Raw genomic sequence first — 25,597 nt, forward strand, 5'->3', positions numbered from 1 at the left:
ACGCGCACTCGAGGGAGGAAGAGAGAGAGAGAGAGAGGGGGGGGTGCGAAGCGGGAGCGCGCTTTCCGTGTCTGGTTAGTGGACTGACAGCCAGCTGTGCGGCTACAACGACAACAACAACCTCCTGGATTTGCTACACACAACTAGATTAGTGTTGGTCTGCTACTGGTCACATTCGTACACTATATAGCTAGTTTCTGAAGTGAGGACTCGACAGCACAAAGCTACAAAATCGGTATCATCGGCGGTTTCCGTGCTAACTAGCTAGAAGAGCATTCCTCCAACATGAATCCGTTGTGTGGCAGATGTGAACAAGTCGTTTACCCCACGGAAAAAGTGAATTGTCTGGACAAGGTAAGACCACGAGAACGCCGTCTTACTTTGTATTCTTCTTTTATAAAACAAGCGCTATACGCCGCCCTCCCTTTTGTACACTGACCGCACGTATTTCTGCTCAAAATGACACCGTTCACATGTTTTTTTTGTGAATGAATTCAACACCCCGACAGGAACAGGTATGTCGCTAGCAAGCTAACGGCTAGCTTAACGTCTGGAAGGCGGTGGCACAGGGGCGCGGAACGGAAAGGAAAATACACCTTATCGTGTGGATGACGGTCTACTTTAAGAAAGCAGAATGTGTATTTTATTTTTTTTTCACCGGACAATGACTCAAGGCTACGAAATGGATTCACCCTAAAAAAAAAAAAACAGCGCCTTCACGGTGCTTCCGACAGCCTCTGGTTCGGGCCTGGCTGAAGAAAACTGATGAATAACGTCAGCTAACGCCTCTAACCTGGTCTAGAAACTCGAAGTCTGTATTCAAAGCGGTTACCTTAACACATATTAAACGATACGGGGTTTCTCACTGAACACTAGTCTCATAATAACCAAGCTTTTCGCGGGCAGCGTGGACTGATAAAGACATATCCGTGTCCAATACACCGGTTAATCCAAGTCAGGGATCATTGGTGGAGCCTCCTGGATTAGTTTTCAGTCAAAAGCAGAAGCGTAATCTCAGCCAAGGTGCTAATCTCATCAATTTGACCCTTTTAGTGAGTCACTAATTCACACGTGAGCTAACATTTGAGCTAACACAAGCACAGCACGTCTCCCTCCTGTCACCGCTATGAGGAGGTAAAGGTGATCATGGTTTGATTATTGCATGTATTGAATGCTCTCACTGTAACTTTTCAACAAGATGCATGTAACGCACTCCATTTACTATGTGGTTGGGGTCTGCAACGTTTGGCATATCAATAGATATTTTTTGTTTTTTTACCAAAGCAGGTCTTTGAGCAAGTAGATCATTTGTCTAATGGACGTCAGCTATTGAAAATCAATGCCTGCTGGGACTTCTTTATCTGTTTGGGGTGGACCGACAATAAAGGTGGATGAAAGAGCACATTATCTAAAGTAACATCAGCTCTTGATTGGATGTATTATTGCTCTCTGCATGGATGTGTTCTTGAATGCACCATGACTAATGTTTTCCCAGAGTGCTTTGGACTGGAATTGATTTCTCTCAGAACCCCACACTCTTCACGCACGGCCCCTTAAACAAATATGAGTCACGTTAGCATGTTGGCAGGCTGGTATCGCCACAAGTACGGCCCTCGGTGTGCTTTGGTTATCTTTGCCTGAAGCAAGAGTGCATTCCAGCACACGGACACTCCCATAAAATGTGCTCTGTAGGATGCCTGCTGTGCCGTCTCCCTGCTCCGAACCGAGCACATGAGAGAGTAGCTTGCCGTCTGTCTTTGCTGCCATTCCGCATCAGCGCTCACACCTTCAGACACGCCAAAACACAACCAACCCCTTCTCCCTTCTCCGTGGAACACACAAACACCGCTCTTCTCGTTTGTTTAAAGCAGCCGAGCCCACACTGGCTGGGGTTTGTCTGCTAGGCTAGCTCAGGTGAAAGCAGGGGGAATGGAGGGTTCTCTAGATGAATGCCGTTTACCTGACAGGCTTCATCTATAATATCCCTCTGTGGTGTGTGTGTGTGTGTGTGTGTGTGAGAGAGAGAGAGAGAGGCTTAGCCACAGAGGCCTGTTTGTCTGTCAGCTGCATTCCAGTATAGTCGGGGCTGGGCCCAGCACATGTAAAGACAGGAAGTGCATGTCGGTTGAGGCTCTTGTTCTCGTTCGTGGCGGTTTAGCCGTTATTTGTCTTACTTTCAGGCCTAAAAATACTTGTTGATTGTAAGAGCTGCTTATTTGGCTCAAGTCTCAGGCTTCATATCTTTCAGGTTAGCTTTTTGTAGCTGTTGAACTTCAGCCAGTGAAACTCCCAACGAGGAAGTGGTAGTAGGTGAATGACATAAACTGTGTTTACCAGTGCCTTTTATATATAAAGCTTACCAGTAAAACTGGTCACATTTAGGTTAATGGGCGATGTCGGAAGAAGAGAAGTGATTTGTGTGTATCTCTGTTAGATTTGTAGCTATTTCCAGCACTCAGGAAGTGTGTATTGTCGAGATAAATAGCGAGGTTGGTGTAGAGTGGTTCTCTGCTGGAGTGTCTGTGTATTTAATATCTCTACGAGCTGCTTATTGCATGTCTGAATCACAGAGAGCCTGTTCCTACCTGCAGATGAAGAGTCCTCCTATATCTCTCCACCAGATTTATTAATATTTAACTGTGCTATTATGCCGTCGATTATGAAGCGGTGTAACCGGTTCCAGCTTAGTAAACCGGCCACTGCGTAGTAAACCGGCCACTATTTCAGTGAACATAGTATTTCGCGGTCTATAAATAATGCGAGAAACGTGACACGTTCCGACAGCTCGTCCTTTTAATAAGTATGTATGAAGCGCAAACATTGCTGCTGGCTCTTCGATATATGTTTAATATGTTCGCAGTGTCAAAACATCTCAATATTGGTGAGATTTATTCAGAGGCAAGACCTGTTTGCTTGTTACAGATGCAACAAAAGATCTCCCACATGGCACCGAGTATCCTAGATAAGACACAGCCTCACTGACATCAAAACAGTCCGCGAGTGGAGAAGAAAGTCAAGGATGCAAGGACAGAACCCAAAGAGGTTATTTTCTTTACGTCGGCATGTGGTTGAAGGCTTTTAAAATGCAGACGGACCAGAAGAAAACCACTCTGCTGTTATGCTCCTCACAGAACAATCAATTACAGCAAAGAACAGCTAAAGTTTTGTGCTCCAGCTTTCACAGCTACGACTTGGGTGCATTGTTTTAAATTTTTATTATTATTTCGCTAACAAATTGTCTGCTGTGTTATTTGGCTTCAGTGCGGGGTTTCTGTTCGAGATGTGAGACTCGATTGTACTGGTGCCTCTCAATCACAGGAAATTGCTTGAAATTGGGGTTAAAGGTCAGAAGAGTACAGTATGCTTGTCCAGTCTTTACGGCATGAAGGCGCTGACGTCGTGCTTAGTCATGTAAAATCAAATGCATAAAAATTGTTCTTATGAGAAATCATTAAAGCTGTTATTCTCTTAGAACAGTGTGCTCCGTAGAATAACTTATTCACTGTTTATATTACTCACATATGTTATGATTAATGTTACATCTTATATTATGTTAATCACAGATTATATTACATGTCCTGTTTTTAAACGGGGAGGTTTTTGTTCTCTGATGGTGTTTTTAGAGGAATCTGTCTACCGCCTTGTCTATATTTAGACAGATTATTCTGAGAGCTGATTCATGTCATCCAGAATGCCACTAGAGGTGAGGAATCTGTCCGGCCACCACGAGACACCTCCTTTTTTCTTTTTTTTCTTTTTAAATGACTCGCATTCACTAACACACATTACAGTCAAAATCAGCCGAGGTTTTGACTCCACAGTTAGCAGCAAGCTACTTCTCCTTTGTGCGTTTTTATCAGGAAGAGGAACTAGCGCACATGTTCTGTTTCTCTCTCGATGTGTTGCAGCTTTATTCACATCAGCACAATTACATGGTCCGTCTGTGCTCTGGTTTAATATAACGTCACCTTTACCGTGCTTACCTCATCGTTTTTGTTATTATTAAAGTGTGGCAGGATGTGTATGTTAGTCCAGAGTGGTCACAAAAATGGTGTTAAGCGTGTACTTTACTCTTGCATATCATGTCTGTTCACATCACTCCGTCTGCCTGCTGGCCAGCAGCTGAGCCCCTGGGCTTGGGTAAGAATTAATGGCGTCAGGTAGGGCAATGATTAATTAACCAGCATGCTTTAATGAGTTAGTTTGCTTTATTAGCACCAGCCAGATGTGGGCACTGTGTCCGTGGGCATGTACCGCTTACACAAGAATAGTCTTTCGTGTGTGTGTGTGTGTGTGTGTGTGTGTTTTAATATTTTGGTTGAAAATAAACAGTCAAAGAGCCATCGCAGCATCTTCAGAGGCCTCATCAGCCACAAAGTGGTTTGGACTTAAGTGATTTGCTGCTGATTTGACCAAACTTCAGAAAGATTTCATCAGGGTCCCTCAGGATGTCCTTTAGTGTTTCTAAGGCGCTTAATTTCTCTGATGCTTAATTTGGTGACTACCAGAAGACTGGATCGTGAAAATCCACTTAACGCAGCCTATAGATTGTCGTTTAGTTTCTCCTCATCTAAAATAACACACTATATTGTTCATTTAATGAGTATAGAAAATAACAGCAACCAAGTCCTGGTAAATTTGCCTGCTCTATGAGTCACTTGGTAGGTACTTAAAGGGCGTGTCCATTATTTTCCGTTTATTTTTTTAGGTTTTTATATCACTGTATGACTGTAAGAGCTAATATTAGGCTACAAAGGAACTATACGCATGACTTCACATCACACCGCTAAGCTTAAGGTGTAGTAGTGATCGGTGTGATGACATTTATTAGTGTATATTTACTCCCGTAGAACAAAACAAATCTGTTAAGCTTATGTCAACCGCAGACGTGATTTCCGAAACCAAAAACCTGTTAAAAAAAAACCATCAACTTCAAGACAAGAGGGAACTGGAAACACAAAAATGCGAACTCTTCTCTGGGCTTTAGGAAAGAGTGCAGCCGGTGTTTCTGTTCAAATCAATGATGACGAAGGTTATGTCTATGTGTCGCTATGTTTAGTGGACTAAACAAGGTGAGAAATCTGCCCAATGTAGGTTTGACACTAATGCTGATACAGTAAGCGGTAAATAGAAGTCACTTACATTTCCAATGAGTCTATAGTTAGTATGTGAGAGCATGCTGCTGGTCACTACCCCTCCCTCTGTGTGTGATGTGTGTTTGCATATATGTTATCTGTTGGCCTCCCAGATAGCTGCAGGGTTTCAGTCCCGCTCATTTTGCATTTGAATCTCACCGAGAAGGGAAGCTGCAAGGCTGACTGAGCATTTTTTTGCTCTTGGATGGAGTCTTCCCTATTGACACACATGCATCGTGCACTGAGACATCATAACCTACATACAGACTGCACTACACACTATGTACGCACGCGGTTATCGCTCGCATACGCATAAAGACGCCCACGTACACTTGTGCCCTTGAGCTGCGCTGATGCAGGAAGACCGTGCTGCTTTTTTATTGGTGTTTTATTTCTAGGGCTCCGTCTCTGCAGTGTCCTCATTTTTCAAGCTGACTGACAGATCCTGCCTTGGCACCCAGGAGCCAGGTTTTTCCTGGAGCTGGACAAGGCTAAGTGCGGAATGGCCTCTTGAACGTCACACATTTGGGATGTTTGTCGCCCCTATACGTCGCTGTTTGTCCCTTCTTTCCCTTTGGCATCTATTTGTCGTAATCCTAGACCTAATCTAAGTCTCAGACCTTATATATGCCTAACAGATACTGTATATTTAGATTGTGTCTAGATTCAGACGGGATGGGTCTCAAATGCCTCTCCAGTGATTATATATCTGTGAGAAACTGCAACCACTGCTGAGTATATAAGTGTGTTCAGCCATACAGCGAGAGAATATGCCTGCAGTGGTTCAATGCATACTGTACAAAAGTTAGAGTTCACCAGGTGGTCCTATTTGTAACGTGTCAGTGTATTTACATTTTGATATTCCCACTACGCTGCACATGTGGACACATGCTGCCCCGACCACCACCACCACATGTGGCCCGAGTTCATTTCAGCGCCTGTGTTAAGAGCTACCCGGTCGTTGCAGTTCAGTGTGAACCCGATCCCCGTTCACCTGAGAGGTCACTAGGGGTTGTTACAGAGAGAATGCGTGCTGGGCTGGGCTTAGGAATTGTAATAGTTTTATGTAGGTCAAGTGGGGTGGGGTGAGTTGTGAAGCATGCGTGTCGTGTTGGTAGTCTGCGAGACTGCATCTAGACCCTCGTCAATAGTGTGCTGAAGGGTTAAGTTCAGCAGGCTTGTTCTCTGGAATAGAACCCGTGGTCAATATTTATTCAGGGACACAACAGGAGTGTCAAAGTCCACGCTCACCTTTCTCCGCACAGCAATTGCATTCACACTTCTCTATTGGTCCCTGGTTCATCATTATTACAGATTTTGGGGAAATGAGAACGGGACAACAGTAGTCCGTGGACAATATCACGCCGGGCTGCTCTGCTACAAGTAGATGAACCAAAGCCAGTATAGCGTGCAAAGATGGCAGCCACCACAGCTGCAAATCAGCTGAAGCTAGAGGAAATGGAATCTGCCTGCATGATGCTGTTTGCAAAGGGATTTGGCTTTGCAGCAGTAGCCAGAACAATGGAGACGGAGAGAGCGGTGGGAAGAGCAACACGATGTGTCCGTCTGCAACTCCCTCAGGCCGCGATTGGGTTGTCGTGGGATAAGGAGTTTGCGTCGGACGGCTGTGTTTTGGCTGTGGATCACAGCTCCACCGAACAGAGCACCGGGCTCGGCCTCCTCTTTAGTATGCCTTAGTACAATATATGCTGGCTCCCAGCTACAAACACCCATGTCAAACACACACACACACACACACTTGCCTGTTGTCATCTCATACCACCCCGAGTGGTCCGTTACATCCAGACAAGACTGTTTCTTAAAACCCGCCTGAAGCGATATTCTTGTTCGATAATGGAAGCAAGTGAGATGGCCACGGTGATGCGTGTTTGGTCATGTTTCCCATACATAGCGCCGCCATGATTGTATCATCTGTCCATCTGCAGCTTTTTGCAACTCGGGCAACGTCAACACCCTGTTAATTAATTTCCAGCTGTAACACACGCTGTATTATCTGTAACTGTATCTCTGCACGCAGGGAAATGATAGATGTTCCTGCCTGTAGTGTCTTATCCCGAGGAGACTGTGTGGACTCAAACTTGCGTCGTGTTTGTGAGTGAAACATTGACAAAGTGATGTTGGACGTGCAGTTTTATCCTCTGTTTTGAATAATTTTGTTCAGAAGATGGATGTTTTGTGTGTGGGCAATTGGTGTAGAAGTGCTAAAGAGTGGGAGAAAGAATGAGGGTGATGACATGGCACCATGAAGCCATGTTAATAAGGACTCCCTCTTTCTTTCCCCTCCCATTCTTTCTCTCTCCGTGTGTTCGCACTCCTTTTCTCCCTTCCCTTGACAATATAGCAGGAGCAGCCAGATCATTGCTTCACTCTCTGGCGTTTTTCCTCTCTCTCTCACCCACCCCTCCCTTCCTCTTTGCTCTCGCCAGCTCCTCCCATTCATGTTTCCTCCCTCCTTCCACTTCTTTTCTGCCTCCAATCCTCCCTCGATCCCTCTTTGAACCCTCAGGCCAGGAGAGGAAAAGGAAAAGCAGGCGGGTGGGTGGGAGTAGTGAGGGAGATAGAGGGATGGTGGCGGTACAGAAAGGTGCATTTTGCACACTGAGCTCAGAGCAATAAAGGTGTGAAAATGGATGGCACTCACAAACTTTACATCTCCTTCCTTACTGCTCACAGCGGCGCAACTAGCCCCCTCTTCTCATAAATAGTAAGCACACAATTTGCTTGCAAAAGGGGACGTTGGTCTTCTTTGTAACCGTTCAGTGCCAGCAGCACACAAACTGCCGGGTTTCCACATCGCTTCACTTTTTTTTTCCACACAGTCTCAAACAGTCACTATTCTTTCTGTCGGTATCCCTGTGAAACCTCGAGGGAATAGAAAGTAGTTCTGGCCTCGCTCTCATTCAATTAGCTTTCCTGAGCTAGTTGCTGTGTGGCTGTTTTTGTGTGTGTTTGTGTGTTTGTGTGTGTGGTCCTTTTTTGGTTTCGCACAAAATTTGTGAAACAAAAGTCTCAAATCTGTCCCCTTAACATTTCGTGTCTTCTTTGTCTCTCTGTTTCTGACAGTACTGGCATAAAGGATGCTTCAGCTGCGAGACCTGCAAAATGACCCTAAACATGAAGAATTACAAAGGCTTTGGGAAGAAACCATACTGCAATGCGTAAGTTGTCCCTCAAGTCATCATTCTGTGTCTGTCAGTGAGCATGTTTATTCTCGATTGGTTCAGCCTGCATCACAAAGACACTGACAGCAGTGTTTAATCTGTCCAGACGGAAATAGGGCCGTGTGTGAAATCATGTTGCAACCCAACTAAGGCCCCTCTCTCCCTCTGCTGTTTATCAGTGACTATTCCAGCCCCCCCCCCCCTCTCAGAAAAAGCCTGTGTGTGGTGTGGGAAAGTGCTTCCCTCCTCGGTGGGGAAGGGGTGGGGGTATCAACAAAGGAAATTCCTAAAGTTCCTTTACAGTGACAGAGGCGGACACTGAAAACAAGCATGTCCACTCACGCCCCAGAACATACTCACACACTAGAGGCTCATCAGGAATCCATGGAATCCCCCTCTGCCATTACTTATAATGATTTTCTCCCCCTGTGTGTGTGTGTGTCTGTGTGAGAGAGAGTTGGAGGGTGAGTGCAGGGAAGGCGTTGCTTCATGTTCTGACATGTTACTTTACTTGCATTTTTCGCAAACTGTCGTTTTATTGCCAGTAAAATCACTCAAGAGGTCATGCTAGCGTTGCCATTCAAGAGACATTTTCAGGGAACATTTCTTGTCTATATATTTGAATCTAGATTCATTTTCTTGCAAAGGCATTTTTTTGTCTTGCTGTATTCGTCCCAATTTGTCTGCTAAAGTGTTTCTGCTGTCTGCGTCTATTAGCCACAAAATGTCCCTCATCAGAGAGAGTACAGGTGTTTGCAGCTAACTAGCGACAAGCACCGACAGGGTGTGACTGATTTTAACTCCAGTGGTTTCCCCTAATTTTCCTCCAATCACTCACTGTTTTGGCCCAATACATGCACGAAATGGAATCGCACAACTCTGTAAGTGATCGCGTTTTAACCTGACAAAATGAACCAGAAGTTAAAAAGATTCCTCGCTACGTCTGATCTGAAAGAAAACTTGGCATACATGCAAATATTTTCTAGGTTAACCAAATGTGTTAATCTGTTTCTGGAGTACACCCAGCTCCCAGGTTAATGTGTGCATTCGTCCTCTCGTGTAAGCTTTAAAAATAGGCAATCGGCCTTTTGTCATACAGAGTTTTCATAGCAGCAACACACACACACACATACACGTTGTTTATAACATTAACGAGGGCTCTGTTTTACTCAAGTTTCCCAGTAAGCCGTGAGCGTGAGGCAGCATGAACGAAACCCTGAAACTGAAGCAGCTAAATGGAATTGAGCCCTTATTACTTTAATTATTCACACCTGTGCTGTTTCTACTCTGACGTGTCAAATTGTCTCCTAACGACGTCAACTCGATGAGCCATAACAAATGCAAACACCCAATTATAAGCTTAGGACACGTAACATGTCGTCATATGTTGCTATATAATAACATATAGTCATTTTAAATATTTGTAGAAAACATTTCTGTCCTAAAATCCCACTGACCCCGCCCCCTCTTGGTTTTAAGGTGTTAAGCAGGTGTCGTTCTGCTGTCACATTTGCGTCCACAGACTGAAGTGGCTTCTTCGTTTCCCTTTCCTGCCTCCGATGTTCCCTCCAGAGGCCCTTCGGAGCCTGTTTATTATGCCTCTTTCCGTTTGTTTAGAACAAGCCTTGTTCGAGTAAACATCATCAGTGGAAGAGCCGTCCCGCTTCAGGAAAAGGAATTCCGTCTGCGTTCTCTGTCATTATTCTGCGGGACAACTACTTCACCGTTACTCCTCTATATTTGTCCTCGGTAATTGATATAGGCGTTGTTTGTTTTCACTGTCTTCCCACCCGCTGCTTCCTTGGGACTCTCATCCCTGATTAGATGCTGGAGTCACAGGGGGGGGGGGGGGGGGGTTGTGGGACATTTAGGAGGGCAGATAAGAGGACATAAAGACTCCTCATTTCCCCAGGGGGACTGTGGGAGCCATTGTTGGGATGCGGCCTTCATGACTGATAATCTGAAATGCATTAGAACATAAATGTGGCGTTATTAAAACTTGTCACAAATGTCTTGATTTTGTATTGTCATTCCCGATGCCTGCCAGTTCCCTTCCATTAAACACAATACCTTAAATCATTTGTTGACATGTTGTTGATAAATACCCAGGGACACTTCTCCCTGTTGCTCTCTGTCTCTACCTACAGCTCTTCTACTGTTGTGTGTGTTTTGATGAGCCGTCTGTCCACATTGTCACACGTGGATGAAATGTTCCTGCTGAATGATGCATTACAACCTTTCCAGGTCTCACAGGGTCAAGCCGGCCTCAACAGCTCCTGGTTCCACTATGCAAACAGGCCTCTCCTCCTGCACAGTAGGCAGTTTGTGTGTGTTTGTGTGATTACACATGCGTGGCTTCCTCCCCCCCCCCAGCAGTACCTCCTGCCCTCCATTTTGATCACTCCCTCTTTAGCGTCACAGAGCTAACTGAGTTTGTGCATGTGTCACCCACTGCCGTCTGCGACTTGTTGCCTTGTTATACAACCTGACAGATAGATGAGTGTTCTTGTGACTCACTTATAGCCTTAAACAGGCCCGAAAATGTGAGCGTGGTTGCACACACACACACACACACACACACACACACACGTAACTAGATCCCATTGAGTCGGTAAGCTTTTATCTTCAACCCTGTTGTGTATTTGTGTAGCAATTTACTGCCCCCTAAGTGCAAGGGCAGTTTATAAAGACACATTGGAGATGACAGGAGCGCTGTTACGACAAGTGTGTGGCTTCAACACATCGTCTTCAGGCAAGGAGGGGTTTGTCAGACAGAGTGGATGCTCTCTGTGAAAGGAAGTGTGTTCCACCACAAACCAGACACACCCAGCGCCAAAGAAAAAAAAATGTACATTATAAAAGGGACAGCCCCCCCCAAAAAAAGAGAAAGAGATGCACTGCTGGTAAGATGTATGGCAGTCAGTTAATTAAGTTTATAGTTTCAATCTGAATCCATTTAAATCCCTTCATACATCCGATGCAACGAAATTAATAGATTTTTAGCCATATAGTCTTGTTTCAGCCTCTTCATTTAACATGTAATGGTTTGCACTTTGGAACGAACAAATTAAAAAGACAGAGTAGAGAGTCGGCGTTTTTTTATTGCTGCAATTAGATATCTTCTGCGTTCATCTTGCGTTGTTTGATCAGATTGTCCGCAGCTCGCCTGGCCTCGGCTGCTCACGTAGAAAACCACCAGATCTGAATGTTACCGATGGCTTCCTTGTCAGGAAAATGAGCGCTCGCAGGTGTGTGAGCGTGAGCGTGCACGAACCTGCATGTGTTTGAATGGATGAAGTGCTCGGGTTTGTTGTGTGTCAGAGCTTGAAATGCCAACTTCTCCAACGACAGTCATGTTCCCCTTCCTACTCTTTGAAATTATTTCGGGGGTTTCTTTAAAGTGGCCCCTATATTATTATTTTTTTTTTTAACAAAACTTTATGTAAAATACGCCAACCACAATCCTTTTGTAAACGTTTTTTACATCCCATAATCACATCAGGACAAAAGGCTAATTCAGTTTGTTTACCACGTTGTCAAGGAAACGGTAAACATATTGCCTAAATGGGTTACCCAGAGGCACGGGAGAGTGGTGCAAGAGTTTTGAGGTCAGCCTGAGGCATGCTGGGAACTGCAGTCCATACGAGCTGTTGGCTATGAGGGCCTCTTCCTCTCTCCCTGGATTTACGCCATGTGTTTCTGCCGCCTCAAGGATCGCACTGAACCGGCCGGGTCCATTATTTGTGCACAGAAGCCTCCAGTGTATATAAAAACAGTGACTTATGCCCGGCACGCACAAACCGTTCACAGCGGTTTAGCAATCGATGCGTGAGCATGCAATGATGAATGGCTTTAGGAAGGGTGCTTGGCGTGCAGCATGCATGCCTGCATGTTTCTGCTTACTTGTGTATATTTATGTCTGTTGTATTTGTTTCAGGCAGAGCATTTCTCCCCCCTCCCCCCCCCCCCCCCGAGCAGGAGGCTGGGTGGTTATGGGTCTGTGACTGTCGAAAACATTCCGAGGATGCATTCAGAAAACAGACTCGCCTTCACGCTCTGCTGAAAGGGGGGGGGCTGCCCGTGACATCATTCACACTCGCCCACCGTCTCTTTGACCCGGTTGCTGTGTCTGTTGCAGGCTGCTTCTCTTCCTGTTATCCCCCCATAGGGCTGTGCCCGTGTGTCTGTGTTTTGTAAGCATGGAAAGCTTTTTCCACACACACACACCTGCTATGGCTCACCTCCAAAACTCTGCAACACACACATATACACACATATAGCCCCTGCATGCACTTCCTCTCTCTCAGACTACCTTGGCTCCCACTGACAGAGCTTTGTGTGTGATCCTGACATGCTTTTTGTCTACAGGGGCTTCTAACTCAACCTCAGGACCACCTTGAATAACGAATGCCCCCACTGTGGGGCTGCAGACTGCACACTGCTTGAGTTATGCTCTTCTTCTCTCATTAGAGTCTTGAGCGTCACAGTGGGAGCCTGAGAAAACGCTGGCATCGGCCTGTGTGCGTGTTTACTGTGCTGACGGTCTTCCTTGTTTTGTGTGTTTTTGTTTTTCAGACACTATCCCAAGTCACACTTCACCTGTGTGGCTGACACTCCAGAGAACCGCCGCCTCAAGGAGCAGAGCAAGATGCAGAGCCAGGTAACGCTCTCTCTCTCTCTCACTGTTAGTAGCTGTTAAAAGGATTCATGGCCTAGCCAAACTCCGGCCTTAAATTGATCTGGGTGTAAGTACTTCAATAAAGCTAACTTTCAGATAAAATAATCAGTCTTATTCAAGTTTGTACGTTAGAGATAACTGTGTGCTCATAGCTTGAAAACTGACCTGAGATGTCAAGCATGAAATTAATTCCCAATAGTCAAGGAAGAGACTTGGAAGAGAGGGCTGTGAGGTCCATGATCGCCCAATAGTCTGATACAGAGGATGTTCTAGAGACAAAGAAAGGGGAAAGCTATGTTCAAGAAAAACACTTTGCTGGACTGCTACGTTTTTAATGGTGCACAGCCTCGGAGATCAGCAATCTTACCACAAGAATGTTGGGTTCAGTTACTCCGGCTTTGGATCCCAATCCACTGTGCAAGAACATGCAGTTTCCACTAAATACTGATTCAGTCTTTTTATTGTCACATCCGACAGAAATACACTAGAATACCAGCACCTGTTAAATTCTATTAAGAAGTTATGCAGTTTGGAAATATCAAATAGGATCTTGCTTCAATCTGTTTTGCAACACTTTCCATTTCCCTTTATCGCCAGTTGAAAACAAATAGTGCTTGTTACGTGAGAAAGCATTGCAGCATAAGTGCCCATTACTCTAGTTATAAATTACCTTTTTTAGTTTAAACAAAACTGGCAGAAGTCTGGCCTTCCAGTCGAGTATTGTAATTCTGCCTGAGCTTGAAGTCTGAAATTTAGCCTAAAAGAACCAAGTTAGTCTGAAGAAATAGTACGTTTGTATGTCCTAATAGACATACAGACATACCATAGTCCTGGTTTAACCACTACTCTTACAGCCTTCTTGTTTCACACTGCTGTTAATGTGTCTGACTGTCATTTGTATGCTTTTGATGATGGTTGCAAACTGGAATACAGACTAATAAATAGTGTGCTGTTTATAACATACCGTGTCTGCTGGGGCCCAGTACGGATGCACTGATCATAGAGCCTCTCAAATTATCTCTGCACCTATTTTTCTTCAAATATCCTCCAATCTTAGCTCTGTCACCACAGAAAACACTACTACGGCTCTTTCTCCAGCGGCAAAAAAAAAAAATTCAAAGACCAAAATATATTCTAAGATATTTAACCTCATCAGACTAAAATATCCATGTGAACTGGGTCATGTGTTGTTGCCTTAATGAGGACGGCCCGGATAGAGAGTCAGAGAGATCTGTACGCACCAACAGACTTTAAACGATGTCGTTGTATGTTCGCTGTCTGTAGTTGAAGTCGGCACAACAAGTCACAGATAAACTGACTATAACATGATGTTATATACAAACGTTTTAGCACAAGTCCCTTCACATTGAGTAGTTCTGAGCCTCATTAATCACAAAAGACTCTGCAAGATTCTGGAGGGACTTATGTATTCATCTGGAGGGAAAAGGTGAAGGAGAGGCTTGTTTTCTTGTTGTGTAGTAGAGGAGAGTGTTCATCAAAGGAAGCACATCCCTCGTCTTATCCGGGTGTCGGTGTCAAACACTCCAGATGAGACCGGGTTGTGAGAAGGGTTTTTGGGGTGGGGTCAGTGGTCATGTGGGGAGGGGGGGGATAACTAAGGGATTGAGGGACAGATGGTGTTTGTCTACACGGATTGTACATCTCAACATCCCCCCCCCCCCCCCCCCCTCACACACATACAAACACACGAGAGACATCGAGCTAACGGTTTATCACAGCCACTAAGAATGAGATTATTAATCCACAAATGTTTGTGTGTGATGGTGAAGGATTTGTGTCGTCGTGAATAAAGAGGAGCTTTCTTTCTCCTCTACAGCAAGTCATGTGACCACAGTGGACACAGGAAGCTATGATTTCACACAGAAAAAAACCCCCCAAAGCTTTTAACAGAAGTGCGCTAACATGATTTATGATCAAGAGGAAGACGCAGCTTAAAGTCAACAGTCATAAAGTAGCTGATTGAGATGCAAATCAGCCAGACTCCCTTAAAGAAAAGGTCGTTGTTAAAGAACTTCCTGTTAAACTACAGAATATGAATATATATATAAAGTGGTATTTCAAAATTGAATCAAATGTTTCCCACTTCACTCATTAAATTCCACTAGATAGTTAAAAATGCCACTACTCTCTCACACACACACACACGCACGCACGCATGTAGATATTCTCCGATGCCTCTTGCACTGTGATGCTCGTCTGCTACAGTGTCACTGGTCTGAACTCTTAGTGAAGTTGAAGGTGTTTGTGGAGGACCGTGGCCATCCAACACCGCCGCTTGAGTTGCTACGGGAACCCTATTGCTATGGTAGCAGGGTAGAGGTTTGTCACACCTCGTTACAAGACTTTGGGGGGGGGGGGGAAATGAGACGGAGGGAGAGCGAGAGATAAAGAATCTGAGAGAACAAAATTGGGGACGAGGAGAGGGAGAGCAATGAGGCGCACATGAGCGAGGGGAAAGACAGGAAGGCACCAAGAGGGAGGAGAGGGTGAAGGAGGAAGAGATAAAAGTAAATCCCCAGGGGAAGGAAAGCTAGAGGAATGCAAATGGCAGCAGAGAGAACGATTATAATGAGGAAGGGCTCCGGCTCTATTGGACGACTCTGTCTGCTGCTGTTGAGGCAGTAAAATATGAATGAATGAAAAAGCAGCACAGAGAGCAGGCGGTGTGGGTGGGGAAAGAAAGCTGAGGCATGATTGGAGGAGAGGAAAGCTGTTGCATAGACCTCAAAAAAAAGACAAAGGAGATGGACTGAGAAATGGAAACATAGGGGGAGGATCATACGTTGACTGATGGGAGCCGAGCGAGAACGAAGGACAATGATGGGTCGAGGCCACATTAATCTTCTTCGTGACTTATCTTTGTGCGCGGGCTTGAGAGTCGTGCATGATTTCCCGTGGAATGACGATCGGCCATAGTTTTCACCCGATGTTCTCGCCGGACGTCACGCCACATATGAACCACACACGCACATTATCTGTGAATCATAGCCATGTCATCACAAGGCGTTGGGAGGTGAGAGGACTGGTCAGCACTCTGTTCAGCAGTGTCAGACATAATGTGGTGGTGGCACTGCGGGCAGGAAATGTGTCCAGTCACCATGGAGGCAGGAGGTTGGGTTGGTGTCGGGAGGTGGAATCAAGTGATTTGTCATTGTTGAAATGTCACACTTGTGTAAGTGTGGCTGGTGTGTGATCAGCCACAGAGCAGCAGTGAAGGAGAGCTCCACGCATTGTAACTTCTGATACTCATCTGACGCTGCTTGGGCTGGACGCTTCCTCCTCTGCCCTTCGGGTCAGGGTTAGGGTGGGGAGGTTGGGAAAAACACAAACACACACACACACTGTTTGTCACATACTACCTCTCATTATGACCATATATGGTTACTACCACGTCCTGTATGTACGGCCTCCTCTGCTCCACAGACGGGAAGTGAACGTCACCACAGAAGACGATGCAATATGCGCCGGGCCAACCTAACTTTGCTCGCACTCATAACACGCACACACACACACTGCTAATGCTTACTTCAGTCATAGTTTAAAGAAAACTTTGATTATTTAAGCTGCCGAATTCCAAGCCTTCTTGTGAAAATGTGGATTATAAGGTTACTATTAAGTTTTTTTTGTTTTATCATCAAACTTCTGCTTTACAGAGACAAATTTACTCAATATAATGATGTATATTTTAGTAGCACATGGATAACTTTATTAAAATATGGGCTAAAAATGTGTGTTAGGGAAGTTATCCACCATAGATAATATTGGTGAAGAGCTTTACTTGATTTTTTTAAATAATGATAACAAATTAAAGTGGACAAATATCAAAGAAAATATCAAGACGCATCATCAAGCGTTTTTTCTTTTCTGTATATGTTGAAAGAATCTAGGTCGGAGCATCTATAAATAATCATTTGCGCGGCATTTGTTGGGTTTTCCTTGTCGACTCTCACAGAAACGAACTGAAACTGTGCATTTTCATTTTAAATATGTGGCCCGCGTTGTTTGCCGCGCCCGTTTTCAAGTCCGCATGTTGTTCCTAACATGAAACTGTTTGTCCTGCAGGTTCTCTACCGGGAGGACTTTGAGAAGAATAAAGGGAAAGGTTTCAGCGCGGTCGCAGACACGCCAGAGATGCAGAGAATTAAGAAGTCGCAGGAACAAATCAGCAATGTGAGTGTCTGCAACACCGTCACCAATCAACTGACCCCTCCACCTGTTTTATGTCGCCCTCCAAATAGTAACAGAGGAGCTCCTACATTTTATTTCAGTGTTTTGACAAAGACTAATCATTTAGAACTCTTCTAGTGTTGTTTCCCCCCTTAGAACCGTAGTTTCTTCATATCACTGTTCTCTCTTTGCCATTATTGAATGACACTAGAACGAGTCCTTTCTTTCCTTGAATCGCTGATATCACAGCTTCACGCTAACTTTACTCGGGTCATGCATATCTGGTGCCTAGTTTCAGAGATTGCGTAACACTTCTTATGTTCGCTCTGTTATCAAGAGTCACTCGTGGAAACCACCAGGGTTTCTTCATCTTGGTCCACAGAGAGCTTCACCAGATCAACGTCTCAAGTTGTATAATATTGAGCATATTGTTGTGTATTAAGTGTCTTTTCATCCTCCCACCTGGTCACTGACATCAGTAAATGTCAGGCTTCCTCTTCTCACAGTGGCTACTCATTTATAGGAATGAAATTCTCCTCAAATCACTCTCCGCATGGGTGATTCTTCTCCCCTCTGCCCTCCCTCTCTCCCTCAGCTCCAGTTATTGATTTGCCATTTCTCTGTAAATACAAACCAGCGCTGAAGAAAGGCACGCAGTGTTTACCTTGTTACCTCAGACTGCACAAGCCAGCTGTAAAGACATTTTTTTTTTTTTTCCCAAGTCAAACACACTCGGATGCAAAGCAGACTTCATGACACGCAACCAGCGCTGCACTGTTCTTGCTAATTGCATAATTGGCGTGGAGGTGATGGGTAATCACTGCTTTCATGTGGTTAAAGATCTCGTATGTGTAAGATCAAGACAAGGGGAGATGGAGATATGTTACATGGGTTCATGGGATAAGAAGGGCATTTTGGCGGGAGTGATTCGGGCGCATCCAGAAAAGTGTTTTTAGTCAAAAGTGATAAACAAAACATCTGCTTTCAATTAGTGCGTCACTCAGAGCCAATCGTAGGGAACCGCTCGAGACGAAAGCTACGTCTTTCTCTCTTTTGGTTCTCTTCCGTGGACTCTAAGGAACAAACCAGTCGACTCTTTCAAGCCTTGAACTCGTATTTCTGTTGCCTCTTTTTGCTTTATCATGACTCTTCTCCATTTCCCGTCACCTTCCTCTTGTCAAGCAGCAAAAGATTAAGTACGGTGGTTTAGTTCAGCAGCAGCCGAGGCACTTCCTGTAAATACACACACACACACCATCTGTTCGACCTGCTCCTTCAAAACAAACCAAAATAATCTCCCTCACACACACACTCTCACTTAGCATATTGCACTTGAGAACAGTCACAGTGTTCTCTCAGTCGCCCGCTTCACTGTCCTCTGCACAAACACGCCGTCATCCCATCCCGTCTGTGAACACACTTCTTGCTAACGCCGGCTGCACAGTGGGCTCTTTGAGCGAGGACAGAATCAGGGGCTTGTAAATCTCGACTGAGACACTGTGAGTCAGTCTGTTATCCGCCTGGTAATAAGGGGGACGGCTTATATGCTGCAGTCATAGAGCACTCACTCGGTTTCAGTTTCATCGTAGTGACTCTGCTTCATGGTGTAGCGCTGAATGCGGCCTTTGTCACGCTAGCCGGAGAGGTTGTTTATCATCAACTAACCCTAACCAGAGTCTTTACCCAAGAATGGACTCTTGTATGTTTATTATTCCCACAACCAGTTCAAAACCAGTAGGTCTCATGTTCAGAGGCTGTGGCGATTATTAAAGGAGTCGATGTGAAGCACCACTACGAGACAAAGCACAAATCTTTTGAGCAAACGTACCCACTCAAATCCGAAATGAAGGCACCAAAAATAAACCAAAGAGCCCAATATGATCAGAATCCTAACACAGTAATTCACTGCACAACAATGATGTAAACAGAGAGGACTAGAGCTGAAACAAGTGGTTTAATAACTACAGATTAAGTCCCTTCACACAAATTTCTCTTTTTAGAAGATGAGAATATAATATCGTGGCTTTTTTGACAAACATCACTTCACACCTGAATTAAATGAACTTAAAGCTGCAGGACAGTTCAGTTCAATTAATTTTTCTAAAATTAAGTACTTTATTTTAAGAGTCACATTTTACAAAAACTTACTGATATGTATTTTATTTTATTAAATCCAGCCCTTATTTTACCTGAATTAGAGAACATTTATTTATTATTAGTTTATGTATTATTTATAATTCATCCAGTTCAATTTGAAATCTGACAATAAATATTGTTTAGATATTATTCAATTGAATAATATCTTTATTTACTTCATTTGTCAGTCAGTTGTTGACTTCATACAGACGTTAATACAACTGTTGGCTACTTCATTATACATGGCACTAAATCATAGCGCAGGTTAAGACACTACTGTGATGTTCCGGACCTTTCCGTGAGGAAATTCTCTCTAACTGGACCTCGCTGAATATTAATTGAATACCCCTGTTCGAGTCGGTTCACATTTTCTCACCTCATTTGCTCTTCCTGACGCGTCAGTGATGGTTGTTATGCAACTGTGAGCTCGCACTACTTCCGGTCGGCGAGATGTCACTTCCTCTCCGGGTCAAGCTTGCTTCCAGAGGCTCTGCTCGCACACAGGGCGCCCCACCTATCGCCACAAACACACAGGGGGGGCTGGAGAGCAAGCAGGGGACCTCTGGTGGACAGAAAATGAACTACACCCTGGGACGTCTTCCTGGAAAGATGATCGCACCTGTAGATTTGATGCATGCACTTGTTATCTGTTAATGTGACCTTACACTGTTTGTCTCCTGCAGATAAAGTACCATGAGGAATTTGACAAGAAGATGACTATGGGAGGAGCAGGAGAGGTCTCGCATCACCCGCCGAGCCACCCCGGCAAAGGTATTCCTTCTGACACACGTTTACTTTTACGTATCTTATAAGTTCATACAATTGTACTGATCACTCGGTACAGTTTTTCTTTAAGCCTCTTGCCTTGTCTGTGCTCGGCTCCGTCCCTGCCCGCCGGCTGTGTGAGCTCACCCGGCTGGGTGTCACCACTCGGGGATCTTGGTTGTAACTTGTTCACCGCTCTCCTCCTCCTCCTGCGTTCAATCCTTTCAGCTATAAATAGTTGCAGAAATCATGAAAGTATTTCTACTAATGTCGAAACATTGAAATGGTTAAATCCATGCACATGACTCAAGCCGATAGATTGTTTGCCGGAGCTCCAAATTTGCAACTTTCAAGTCATGAATGTGAACAATATTATGTCAGTAAAATGACTTGGAAGCATCAGGAGGTCAGTGGAAAAGTTACAGCTAAGTATGTGAATGATCCTGCTGTTTGTATTTCACATGCCCGATTTACACTTTACCACAAAACGCCTTTGTTCTTGTGTAACAAAGAGATCAACAGCCTTTAGATGCACGTCTTGTCTTGCCATGTTTTTAAATTCCTCACTCTGTCGAAAAGTCAACGCAGACGTACAGACGGGCGTTAACGGACCTGACATCAAGATGCATTTATTTTATATGGATTGAAATCTTAATCCTACTCCCCTAAAAACAATGAGTCCCATTACAGCTCCCAGTAAGTGTCTCTGAGGGAAGAGAAGCATTTAAAATGAAAGTCCAGCTCATTCATCTTCCCTCCACTTTTCTGTCAGTTTTACCAGCAGCTCATCAGCCGCCTGCAGCCTCTCAGAACTACAACTTTGAGCCCCCTCCTGTACCAGTGCAGGCCCCCGCCGCCGGCCCGCCTCCCAGTGCAGGGGTAGGTCCTCCACCAATACATGAAGTATCACAGTTTTGTTTCCTAGCGGACCATAACCGCTGCAGTTGTCCTCCAGTGCTGAACTGAACTCCATGTTGTTGTCCACAGAAGCGGTACCGGGCAGTGTACGACTACTCTGCCGCCGATGAGGACGAGGTGTCCTTCGTGGACGGAGACGTGATCATAGACGTGCAGCAGATCGACGAGGGCTGGATGTACGGCCGCGTGGAGCGCACCGGCCAGCAGGGCATGCTGCCTTCCAACTACGTGGAGGCCATCTGAGCGAGAGGGAAAGAAAAAAGAGGGGGAGAGAAGGATGAGGAGGTAGAGAAAGGGAGGGAAAGAAGGAAAGGAAAAAGCCCAGTGCCATCTCATCTTAACGCCGCTTTCTCTTGATTTTTTTTGCTCTTGTTCCTTAATCTGACCCTGAGTCTCCCCCCCCCCCCCCCCCGTCCCGTCTGCATCCCTGTTTTGCTCCCACTGCTCCACCACAGACACCCTTTACCGATCCGTCTGTCTGTCCTTCTCTGCCTGCCTGCCTGCCTGCCTCTTCGTCCGTCTGTCTGTGCCGATGTCCGTCTCCGTTTGGATGTTCGTCATCCTCCTTTATCTTTTCCCGAACCTGGCTCCACTTTCAAAGCGCTGTCACGAGTGGGGGGGGGGGGGGGGGGGGGGGAATAAAAAAGTCTTAAAAGATAAACTCACAGTTCATCGCAGTATGTCAGGGGTCACGCCGTGTCCACAGCTCCATCGTAGCTACAGCGCTTAACAATCCTCGCTCATCATCAGGCAAAAATACAGGAAGAACACACACACACACACACGGGGGTCAGTCGCCACAGCTGCAGACATCGTTCTGTGGAGAAAATTAGTTTGAAGCGTGGGTGGGTGTGGCATTTAGTTTTTTTTTGTTTGTTTTCCTTTCTCTCATTTTGCAGCGTGATCTTGGCCAGACTGGAAACACAGTGTAGAATCTCAGTCTATCTAGAACTAAGCTTGAATATTATTGACTTGTGTACATTCCTTTAACCTCTAACCGCGTTGCTGTCGCACCAATCAGCCAGTTATCAGTCTTAACAGAGAGGTTTTTTTAATATATTTATAGATCGACGCACACATCTCGCCTGCCGCGTGCTGGAGTAGTTCGTAGTTGGTGTTCAGCGCTGCGTCGTCATGAAACTGGAATCGTAGCCTAACTGAAGAGCACCTTCTGCCGTGGCCTTTCTCGGGCGATCCAGGAGGGGATCAGGGAGAAGTTAGGGGACATTATCAGTCCATCTCTTGCTGCCACGCTGAATACATCGCCTCAGTTGGTGTGGATGTACAGTTTGTGCACCTTTTTATTCCCGTTTCTTGCGGCCTGAACGCCTTCAGTCCTGAGAGAATCACACAGTTCTGGTGATCACGGTTAATCTGTTTTTTTGGAGAAAGGAGATGGGAACAGGTCAAGTCCTTCCACCCTTTTGCTACAAAAATCACCAAGAAAACACATTCATAGAAGAGAAGGCCAAGCACAATTCTATATTGTGAACCTTTTTTCTTTTATGATTGTTAAATTCATTCCACTGTTCTTGTGAGTGAAGATTCCCGTCTTTATTTTCCATTTAATGTGAGAGAAGTTGTTGAATCCGTGGCTGTGGTAAATGTCTCATGCTGTTCTTCCTTTTGCCTTTCTTGTTACTGTAAGATGCTTATTGTTAATAAAAAAGAAAAGTCAGTGTATTAAATAAATAAACCAGCAACTCAGTTTATGAACCAAGGCAGAAGAAGTGTTTGTCCAGACTTGTGCAGTCGCAGTATTTGATCAGTTGTGGGATTAAACGACCTGCAGCTTGACTGAGAAACGTTTCTGATCAGTGGATCTCTCTAAAGCTGTTAAATGTTCTGGAGCTTCTAAGAAAAGGGTTCATGTTACAGAATGGCATTTAAAATACACACTTCTACTTCATTATCTTATGGTCTTTCTAATTTGGCCCGTCACCAGTTTGTCAGGGCAGAGCACTAATGCAAGCATGTTTGTTTGTTTTTTGTCCTTTTTGTCAGGTGAATCCCAAAAGTTGTCAACTATTTCTGGATGTTTTGACCAGCAACTCCGCCTAAATTTACCAGCATGTGGTTGGTGGCGGTCGCTTAAGGTGAAGGTTGGTTCTTAAACACAAAACCAAGCATTTAGGTTGCTGGCTATCACACAGAAATGCTGTATTCTAGATACCGTATTTCTGTGTGGAGGACCTGTATATGTTTTCAAACATGACATTTGACCATTTCTCAGTGGTGTAAATAATCTCATTGACCCCTGACCAAACCCCCCCCTTTTTTTTTTTTTCTTGCCGCTTCATTCTCCTGTGACGCACTGTGACTGTCAGACATGAGGGATCGGGGCGGTGCGTTTTTTTTAAGGTGTGGAGTTGGGAATGTTCAGCTTTATTAAAAGAAACGAGGCTCTCACTATGTAGCTAGGTGACATTGTACAATTGTATATGTATCATAAAGGTGAGTTAGGGGAGATGTTTTTACAGGTCATGGTGCTCTGGGAAGTGGCTTGCCTTCAGAAGGAAGTGGTTCATTTTTTTTTGTGAATGTGGCCAAGGGGAAGTAGCGTGATTTAAAAGTTGACTCATGGAAAAAGATCCAGTTTGGTGCGAGTTGGTGTTGAACCTGGATAAAGTGTGACAGTGCTGATCACTGAATCAGAAAACAACAGGTTGCCAAACAAAAACAACAACCCGCTGTGTGTATGCCTGTATTTAGCATTAACTTCTGACAACGGGACGAGTTTATTTGCTCAACAGATGCTCGGTGGGGAAGCTGTTTTAGAGCTCACGGTTGCGTTTTCCCAGCGGTTAAACTGAAGGGTTGATGGTTTGGCCAGAAGTGAAATCATTGTTGTTCCTGGCTTGTGATGATATTTGCTCTAATTTAATAACGAGGCTACTCACACAGGTACCCTCTGTTACCGTGCGGATTACATCCGATTCAAACTTTCTTCTCTTCTCTACGGCGTTTATTTTGACCGTTTGGTGTTCTGGATGAAATTTTTAAAAAAAAGTTAAAAAAGGGCAGTGTTGTGTAAGTGTGACTCGGGATGGATTTCTTAAGGCAAAGTCGAATCTGAGCGTGTGGTGATGTAAGTGTGTGAGGCTAGATCTGATGCCCTCAATCTCCCAGGCTGTGAGGCAGGGCCAGTTATTTGTCTGACCTGGATATTAGTCAGGAGTTGACCTCTTTGCGCCGCTCTTCTGCGCTGGCATCACTCATCTACTGAACCGTAACTTCATATCATAACCCCCCCCCCCCCCCGTTTCCATTCAGTTTCTGTCTAGTATCCTGTCCACCCGCCTGCTGAGATCCCTCTCTCCTTCAGCCTTCATTGTAGGCTCCCGCGCTTCTGATGAATCATTCCCTGCTTCTATGATACTGGTTATATACTGTAGACCTCGCAGAGTGAAATCATGTAATCCACAATCAGGTTTAGCATTCAGACCGGTTTTGTGCATTCCACCTTAAATTGTTTTTGTTTTTTGTATCATTTTGTTGTTTTTTTAAATAAATAAAGATACCATTATGCACATTGACATACCCGTGTATTCAAAACTCATTCTGAATACCTACTCCGAATTAAGGACCTGATATCATCTCCTGTTGCCCTGTTACAACACTTCAAATTGTACTTATGATTCTGAAGATTCAATAAAATGTCATTTTTTTTTTTTCTCAGATTGTTGTTTGTGCTACGTCTTATGTGCAGCAGCAGAGCGCGGGACAGATGTAAAGGAAGTTGTAAGGAATATGAACCTTGTGAACACAATATAAACTACAATAAAAGGGAATCTCTAAAAGACCAGGACTCAAGATGAGATCATAATGCAGAACCACAGTAGATATTATGTTACTGTTAGTGGTTCTGATAGAATTATTCTATTTCTTCTCTCTCATGTTCACGTATTCATTCAATATGTGAATCACTCGAAGAACAATATTGGGGGAGGGGGGGATAATTCTTTGAGAATACAGTGAGGCTGATTTGAGATTATGCAAGAATCGGTTGCCAGTTTATTAGGTACACCGAGCTAAAACGTTTGCGGTACAATGCAACAGCCCTGCAATGAATCATACCTTCATGACAATGCACGATATTCAGTTTTACATGAAACTTAATGGTCATTTTGAAGGATGTAGTTTGAGCTTCTACAAACCAATGAATACAGTACATGAGGGAAAGAGTTATTGCAGGACATTAGTTTGAGCTTAATAAACTGAGTTTTTTTTTTTTTAAATAGCAGTGTGTGTAAATTAGGTTGCTCTGTGATGGCGTTATAAGTAGAACGTGACATCAGCTCCATTGTCATTGTTGACAATGGAGGAAATCACCATCCAGCTAGTGGGGCATTTTTACCCGGACGTTAGCCTGTCGGGTCATACTTCCTGTCTGTGTATCGCCCTTAACAATTACACTTTTCGGCACCCAAACAAAACGTATTTATTACTGTTGTGGGTTTATTAGGTTTGCAGCTTGTCGTGAAAATCAAGCCTGAAAGCCCAAAACACGAGGTAAAAAAATAAAACCTCTCATTCGCCGTATCTTCTTTTCCTTATTTTAGGCAGGGGGGCGGGGTTTCATTTAGACATCCACG

The 25,597-nt window shown here is 44.5% G+C and overlaps 1 protein-coding gene across 2 annotated transcripts; it reads left to right on the plus strand.

Moving 5' to 3' along the window:
* The first annotated feature begins 55 nt into the window (after positions 1 to 55).
* lasp1 (LIM and SH3 protein 1) lies at positions 56 to 24,680 on the plus strand. 2 transcript variants are annotated; one of them, XM_076085718.1, is made up of 8 exons: positions 311 to 354; positions 8,220 to 8,314; positions 10,562 to 10,631; positions 12,893 to 12,977; positions 17,079 to 17,186; positions 20,003 to 20,090; positions 20,857 to 20,963; positions 21,072 to 24,680. In XM_076085718.1, the coding sequence occupies exons 2-8, from the start codon at positions 8,311 to 8,313 to the stop codon at positions 21,243 to 21,245; spliced, it is 636 nt and encodes a 211-aa protein (XP_075941833.1). In that variant the 5' UTR covers positions 311 to 354; positions 8,220 to 8,310; the 3' UTR covers positions 21,246 to 24,680. The 2 variants fall into 2 exon arrangements, with proteins under 2 accessions (XP_075941832.1, XP_075941833.1); XM_076085717.1 differs by lacking the exon at positions 10,562 to 10,631 and having other exon boundaries at positions 56 to 354.
* Positions 24,681 to 25,597: the final 917 nt, after the last annotated feature.

Source organism: Anarhichas minor, unplaced genomic scaffold (assembly GCF_050575085.1).
Source record: "Anarhichas minor isolate MPS153535 unplaced genomic scaffold, ASM5057508v1 ptg000007l, whole genome shotgun sequence".
Taxonomy (NCBI): Eukaryota; Metazoa; Chordata; class Actinopteri; order Perciformes; family Anarhichadidae; genus Anarhichas; species Anarhichas minor.

Excerpts from the sequence above, each read along its gene's own strand:
- lasp1 (XM_076085717.1), top strand. The coding sequence starts at position 286 with ATGAATCCGTTGTGTGGCAGATGTGAACAAGTCGTTTACCCCACGGAA. Across the intron at positions 355-8,219 it reads AAGTGAATTGTCTGGACAAG|TACTGGCATAAAGGATGCTT; the intron begins GTAAGACCACGA and ends TGTTTCTGACAG. Across the intron at positions 20,091-20,856 it reads GCCGAGCCACCCCGGCAAAG|TTTTACCAGCAGCTCATCAG; the intron begins GTATTCCTTCTG and ends CTTTTCTGTCAG.